The 8,392-nt window shown below is 33.3% G+C and overlaps 1 protein-coding gene across 1 annotated transcript; it reads left to right on the forward strand.

Annotated features, from left to right (window-relative positions):
* The first annotated feature begins 229 nt into the window (after positions 1-229).
* On the forward strand, positions 230-5,427 carry LOC147406242 (protein DETOXIFICATION 16-like). The gene is given in 9 exon segments (XM_086434207.1): positions 230-588; positions 590-619; positions 1,886-2,430; positions 2,561-2,647; positions 3,505-3,561; positions 3,648-3,886; positions 4,712-4,830; positions 4,948-5,034; positions 5,155-5,427. Coding segments are annotated over 9 exon segments (1,497 nt in total). The 5' UTR covers positions 230-315; the 3' UTR covers positions 5,215-5,427.
* The last annotated feature ends 2,965 nt before the right edge of the window (positions 5,428-8,392 follow it).

Consider the following 8,392-nt stretch of genomic DNA (forward strand, 5'->3'; position numbering starts at 1 on the left):
AATTCAGATATATTTAATGAAATCAAATCGATCAAATGCGAGTTTAAATCACTCCGATTTTAAATAAAATCCATACCATTTTAAGTCTTAGGGGTATATATGTAATAAATAACAAATGTAAGTATGGCCAGTGTAGACTCATTCATAACCTGCCTTATTATGGATAAACAAAAAGAAAAAGTCGCGATCCAGAATAAGGTGTCTTGACATCATTCATCATTCATTAAATAACGTTTTGCGGACGAGAGTCATTTTCCCATCTTTCATCCTTTTTCATTTATCTCTTGTGAGTAGAAGCAAAGAATAAGAAAAAAGATGAACAACACTAGTGAAGAACAGAAACGAAGTCTTCTAATTCATCAAATCTCTGAAGAAAATGGTTCTGATTGTTTGGGTGATGAAGAGAGAAGGATTGAAAAGGGTGTGAGGAGAAGAAAACAGATTTTTGAAGAAGTTAAGAAACAGTTATGGTTAGCTGTGCCTCTTATAACAGTAAATCTTTTACAATATTGTTTGCAAGTGATCTCAGTGATGTATGTAGGTCATCTTGGAGAATTACCCCTCTCTGGTGCTTCCATGGCTACTTCTTTTTGCAACTGTTACTGGTTTTAGCTTGTTGGTATGTTGGATTTCTCTTATTTTTCTTGCTTTTATCATTTTTAGATAATTTATATTTCCACACCATATTTTTCTTATAACACACCAATCATTGCTCTCTCTAGTCTCTCCTCCCTCCATGGCCACTTATTTTTTTTCAACTTTTTGGTATGTTGGTTCCTTTTGTATAGATTTCCCACATCAAACACCAATTTATAAAATTAAATATTACATACATGCCAAATATCTCTCTCAATCCTCTCTCTGGTACTTCCATGACCACTTTTTTTTTTTTTTTTTTCAACTGTGAGTTCTTGCTATTTTGGGTCTCTCTTATTTTTCTTTTGTATAGAGATTTCCTTCTTTAAAATTTGGTTTTTACCCTTTTAGAGAAATTTTATTGGCAGACCAAATTTTCTTCGTAACACACCAATCAGTGTTACATCTCTCTAATGCTTCCAAGGCCACTTCTTTTTGCAACTGTGAGTAGTTTCAGCTGGTTCGTATGATGGGTCTCTCTTCTTCTTCTTTCTTTTTTTCTATTTTTCTATATTATATATATTTTTTTACACTTAGTTTTAGCATATTTTTTTAGGGAACTTATATTACCTCACCATTTTTTATACTTACAACACACTGATCGATGCAACTCGTTGGTTTGTTGGGTTCCTCTGTTTTTTTTTTTTTTTCTTTAGTAGATTTGTCTAGACTTCATTTTATTATTTTTTTAATAAATGTTGACTCACCTAACAAGTGTATATCAATAATCACAAACCAAACAAATACATCTATCAAGTGCTTTCATGGCCACTACTTTTTGCAACTATGACTGGCTTCAGCTTCATGGTATGGTGGGTTTGTTTTTTTTCTTCATTTTTTATATAGATTTTTCTACACATATTTTTACCATTTTTCAATGATGGGTTTCTTGGGTGAAAAATCAAGGGTTTTGGAGTTTTTTTCTTGACTCGGTGCATTTTCAGCCTAATCCGGCCGAGTTTCCATGTTGAGTTGTACGAGTTTTGAGTTGACTAGCTGAGTTGATTCCAACTAGTTTTGTGACTGAGTCACCTCGAAAATCAATCGGGTCAAGTAGCAAGTCGATGCAACCAGTTTTAAAAGAGAGCTGCCATTGGCACCCAAACTTTTAATTATTAAACCCCAATTAAAATAAACAAAAAAATAAGTTAATGACTTAGAATAGGCTCTTCTAATTTATCTTGTGGAATGGAACTCTTAAATTGGTAATAAAAATCTTAATTACTTAAACCTTTTGTTTTGACACTAGATGGGAATGGGAAGCGCATTGGATACCTTATGTGGTCAGTCCTATGGTGCAAAACAATACTATATGCTCGGCATACATATGCAGAGGGCCATGTTTGTTCTTTCACTCGTTAGTATTCCTCTCGCGTTCATTTGGGCCTACACCGGTCCCATTCTCGTGGCGGTTGGGCAAGATCCAGCTATATCAGCAGAAGCCGGACGCTATGCTCTTTACATGATTCCATGCCTTTTCGCCTATGGTCTCCTTCAATGTCATGTTAGATTTTTACAAACCCAAAACATCGTCTTTCCAATGATGATAAGCTCGGGAATTACCACTTTACTACATTTACTCGTGTGTTGGATTATGGTGTTCAAATCCGGACTTGGTAATCGAGGTGCTGCATTGGCAAATTCCTTCTCCTATTGGGTCAATGTGTTATTGTTGGCACTTTATGTCAAATTCTCTCCTACTTGCAAAGAAACTTGGACTGGATTTTCGAAGGAGGCTTTACATGATGTTTTGAACTTTATAAGACTTGCCATCCCTTCAGCTATCATGGTCTGGTAATGCTGCCCAACTATTCTCTTTCCATGCCTTTTCGCCTATGGTCTCCTTCAATAATTAAGTTGCATACATGATCTAAAAGCTTTTAATATATTGATTATGAGTTGATAATTATATGATTTGGAACAGCTTGGAAATGTGGTCATTTGAATTGATGGTTCTCTTATCGGGTTTTCTTCCTAATCCAGAGCTAGAAACATCGGTGTTGTCAGTCAGGTTAGCATTATGTTCATATCTTATCAATATTTTTGTTATAATTTCTTGAATGAGAGCAAGTGATAGACTTCAGATCAGGTTTCATCACCTTCATATAAATGTACATATGTATGAATGTAGCCAACAACAATTTTTGACTCGGAAGATATAATAATGGGTGTTTTACCAAACAGGACGAGTAGGAAGCCAAGATTTCATTGTCACTCACATTATCAAAATATTTAATTTATAGGTTTGGTAATTGAATTCTTTTACCAAGCAAGCTACATGTTGTACTCGCATTTAATTAAACTAGAAGGTGGCATGTACAAACGCACATGTATCAGAATGACTTATTTGTTATTTGAAGTATTAATTCAAGGGTTCTTGAAGATTACATAGTAAAAGGGATATTTTTGTAATTTTGAAATCTAACTACGTGATTATAGGGTCAAGGAATTGCAATTTTCTTGGATTTTGACCAAAATGACTTTGATTTTATTAAATTTAAATGTAAAGGTGGGGCATTTAAGTGATCCAAATTTTGGTGCCGAACAACCATATCTACTCCCCCTTCTCTCATTATAATGGTAAAGATTTACTTTTATAAGGCCTTTAACTTCAAACAAATGATCATAAAAAATGGTATAAATTATAAAATATATTTAAACAAATGCAAGATCATTAGGTACCTCTGTTTGTTATATAAAAGTTCCATTGTGGCACAGTAACTTTGGCTTTTTGCGTGTCCTGTTCTGAACTTTCTCCACCATAATATATGATTCTAGAATTGTTCATTTCTCTTCTATAATTTCATCATTTCCTATGTAAAATTAGCATTTAATAGTTCATTAATCACTAAACATTTATGTCCCTAGCCTTAACACAGCTGCGATGGTATGGATGATCCCGTTTGGACTCAGTGGAGCCATAAGGTCAGTTTAGCTAAATGGATGGTAAACCCTTTCCTCAATGATATTTCATAAAACATTTGATGATTTTTGACAATTTTCTTTCACAGCACAAGAGTTTCAAATGAGTTGGGTGCGGGGCATCCACAAGCTGCACGTTTAGCTGTGTGGGTTGTGTTATTCATAGTGATTACTGAGGGCACATTGATAGGCTTAACCATGGTCTTGGTACGTCGTATTTGGGGTTATGCTTATAGTAACGAAGAAGAAGTCGTAAGCTATTTAGCAAAAATGATACCACTCCTCGCAATCTCCAACTTCTTGGATGGAACCCAATCTGTTCTGTCAGGTTTGTACTTATTTTTAGTAGACTATTGTGCCGACATCGGGAGAATGAATTCATTTTGAGATCAGATTTTCCAAAATTAATACTAAATCTATCTTTTAATAAACATTATCATGATGAGTCCTATTTAAGCGAATAGGAATAGGTTTCAATTTCAAATGATTATAAATCTATCCTTACTTAGGATGGTTATCGGATCAACTGCATCATATATTAGAGTTACTAATCAATGGGTACTTAAATGATGTTCAACAAAAAATCTTTTGTCATTCATAACCAAGTTACTTTGGCAGATAGATTTCCAAAGTCTCATAGTACCATATAGGCAAATGGGTTAAGTAATGCGAAATCTTTCAAATAGAGATTGAAACGTTATAGATCTGTCACTGGTCATGGTTTCAAATCTCGGTTTGATGTATCGTCTCGTCCATGGATGAGACTGAGTTGTCTCCGACAAGATAAACTAACTCATTTTACAATTATTTACTCATGTATATTTAAAATAAAATTAAGTTGATTAGAATATATTCAATCATAAAATCATATTCTATTTAGATAATATGTATTTGAATTATAAAAAATTAATTATTTTGTAGTAAAATGTGCAAAATCCTGATTGACTCGACCAAGTCATCTTGTTTTTCTCGTGAGATTCGGCACAGCAGAGACACCTTGTCTATCCTTCTCATTCACGGACGATACCAAGATGAATCGGGCAAGTCATCTCGGTATCGGACGAGATTTAAAACCTTGTCACTGCTTAAAAGAGTTACAAAATCAAGTTCATTATAGTATTTATTGAATGGGTCTTTCTTAACTGATGTTCAGGAGTTGCTAGAGGATGTGGTTGGCAGAAGATTGGTGCCTTTGTCAATCTAGGAGCTTATTACCTTGTAGGCATTCCATGTGCTATTGTTTTTGCTTTTGTCCTCCACATAGGAGGAATGGTGAGTTTTTGTCTCCTCCTTTTATCTTTGTCTAGCTTATATTATTGTATCTACTTTTATCGTCGCAAATAAGATGATACTAATACATAGTTTTGTATTGACAATGTGGTTTAATAGGGACTTTGGTCAGGGATCATATGTGCATTGATCGTGCAAGTGTCGTCTCTTTTAATCATAACTCTTCGCACTAATTGGGAGAAAGAAGTAAAGCATATTTTCGCCTCTTTTTTCAATCCTATTATTTGAAATCTTTGGGATAAGGCTTTGTTCTAATATTTTCAACTCTTGTCGGTCACATCTAATTGTCGCTCATTTGTTTTTCAGGCTAGCAAGGCTACCGACAGAGTCTACAATGCCATCATCCCTATTGATATGGCATCATGAAGTTGATTTGTCACTACTTTGATTTGAGATTAATCTTTTTGTGATAAATCTCTAAAGCAGAGGCAGTCGAGATTTTATACACGTCGTAAAATAAAATTTTTTCTTAGTAAGATATAGGGCGATGGAATTTTGTGAATTTTTTTTTCACAGTACATAGTGAAATACATTATCCTCACCGAAGTCTAATATCCTAAAAATTTGGAGTTGGCTGAAGGAATAACTTTCCTCCAAATTTTTCTATCTGAATTTGCTCTTTTTAAGTTCAATTGTCTTCAAATGTGCTTATTACAGCTTACGCCGCCTTTGAAATATTGAGAGCTCTAGCTTGCATTGTAAATCTATAGAAATTTGAGTCAAGTTTGAGAGAGTAAAATCAAGTTTCTTTTTAAAAATGGTACATATTAAACATTCTAGAGGTCATTAAGCAACTAATCAATCAACTTTGGTGGCATCGGACCAAGGCAACTATTTTGCTAGTTGACTTGTTACCCATCGAAATTGAACCACTTTCAGATGATTCATATGGGTATGGTAAGTAGCACTACTATTAAGGATACAACATTTGTGTGATTCATGATTATAACCGACTACGAAGACTTAATAATCTATATATAAACCCAAAGATGATTATCATACTTGATTTCCATTTTATTTAAAAATTTGTACCACTCAATGGTTCAAAACTCAAAACCTACCAGTCGATAGGGCTGCATCCTGGGTGGGTTGGAGGGTCAACCTCAACTCAACTCAATCATCGGGTTAGAGCTTAGTAATCCAAACTCAACCCGAGATTAAGCTTCTAAAATCGGGTTGAGCTCAGGTTATCCCAAGTTAGGTAATTTTGGGTGGGTTGGGCTCATTGAGCAAGTCTAATTTCATTTTGATCAACACATAAATTTTATTTTATAATATAAAAAATAAATACAATATAATATATAAAATAAAATAAAATCACAAGTAAATAAATTTGCAGACAACCTCCAAATCTAGTAATTTTTATATTATAATTTTTTTCCTTAATTTTACAAATATATTTAGGAAGAGAAAATTAATATTTTTAAGAATAAATAAATAAAAATATTCATATGTAAATATATAGCATTGGATTCAGGTTGAGTCAGGTTGCCCGGAGCCTCAACTCGAATTCAATTCGAGTTGAGATTTCCTAACCCGGACTCAACTCATTTTTCATATAACTCAACCCAAGCTCGCCCATCAATTAGGTCGAGTTCAGGTTATCCCGCCCAAGTTGCATCCCTACCAGTCGTTCACTTGATTGACTTATCATGTCAATTCCAATTGGTCCAATAGTCAGATCAAAGTAGTCCTAAACATCACTTCTCAAAACCAAATGTCTTCTTCTTCTACGTCATATTCAATATCTTGGTAATTTTTTTTCTTTATCTAGACTTCAATTCCATCAATTGAGCCTTAAAAAATTTTACTTTCTTCTTCAATCTTAAGATTCTATCTACTATTCAACGTTCAAACCTTACGAGCACAATAGGATTTTGAAGTAGAAAATGATAAAATTTTGGATGGAAAATCAAGATCTTCAATCTTAAGAATCTATTTACTTAACCATCGCAAATTTATTTTACCATCTTTTTCAATTTTAAGGTTTTATCTTCTTCGACCTTCAAATGTTATGTGCCAAATTTCCTTTGGGTATGTGTTTGTGTAGAGATTCAATGGGTTATGATGTATTCTAGTACATTAGTTAAGTTGTTAGGTAGTTATTTAAGATGGAGTTTTGTAGGTATTGTTACTAGTTATAGTTTGTGGTGGAGTTGTGCCATGTTATGGGGGTGTTGCTTAAGTGTGGGTGGTTGATAATTGTAGGAGGTTATGATGTACGGTGTATTTAAAATTCTACTAAGAATGGATGGATAAATTTTTTTCTTTTTGTGGTGAAGAGGTTGGTTATTCTCAAAGTAATTGTTATCTTTTTCAAATTGCTAGAGGACAGAAAATGTGTAACATTGGTGTGGAGGCTTTTTCAAGCTTCCACTCCTCGATATTGAATTTATACGATCTTAATCAAGAAACTTTCTCCAATTCTTCACGAATTCAGAAAGGTTGAAGGAAAGAAGGTAGAAGGAAGAGGCCCAGGTATGGTGCTTGCTAAAGAACCTCCGAAGATTTAATTAATAATATATATAGGATGTTCAAGAAAAAAAAGAATTGAGATGAGGAAGAAGATGATTAATGAAATATGCAAAGGAGATTGTTTAGAGAATTGATTTCACTAACTTTTTTTCAACCCCTTCCTTGTTTTTTATAGAGGATTTTGTCATCTAAATTCTAGACATGTGTCATTACATAATTGATTCAAGTGTTATGTCATGTGGGGCATGAGTTGGATAAAAGGTTGCTGACTCTGTCTTTGGATTTTTTTTTTCCATCATTTATTAATGTTGATATTTGATTTTGATTAGCATTGTTTCAGTACAATTAATGTCGAATTAGTATAATTCATTATTTGGGGGTGAGTGGGTCAAAGGATGTCACACCCACATCAGATTTGATAAGTACTCTCAGAAATAACATTAAATGAACGATTGTCTTTCATTTTCTACCCATTTTTCAAGAATGGCCTTTCAATTTTGTATATGATTTTTGTTATTCTCCCTCATTTCCCATAATATACTCCTTCAACTTTACTGTCTTTCTTCTTCTACAACCTTAGCTCAAAAGAGTGCATATATGCCAGTAAACAGAAGCAAAATCTAATATATCTACTGTAAGAATAATGCACCAATCACAAAAAAGAAGTAATCCTAATGTATCAATCACAAAAAAGAATGTTCATTGCTTTATGAGGTCATTAGTATTGTCCCCAATTTCTATTTTTCAAAATATCATCATTATAAAGTACATTAATATTTATTATTATTATTTTCTAAACAGACAAGATAATTAGATATTAACGTGAAAGTGAATTCAATGGGATTAATCAACACAAGCCTCTACCAACTTAGCTAAGTTGGCACCTTCAAAGTGAAGTTATTTTTATCCTTGTACGATCCTATTATTATAAATGTCAAAATATTAATGAAGGGCTAAAATATCTTTTGTCCAATAGAGAGTTAATGTGTGCCCTAAGGACACATGTTAAAGTGCAATAAATACACTTTGGAAATTGGATTTGTACGAAAATGACATTAAATAACGTTTT

The sequence above is a fragment of the Akebia trifoliata genome, chromosome 3 (assembly GCF_017979445.1).
Source record: "Akebia trifoliata isolate Shusen 1 chromosome 3, ASM1797944v1, whole genome shotgun sequence".
NCBI classification, from domain to species: Eukaryota; Viridiplantae; Streptophyta; class Magnoliopsida; order Ranunculales; family Lardizabalaceae; genus Akebia; species Akebia trifoliata.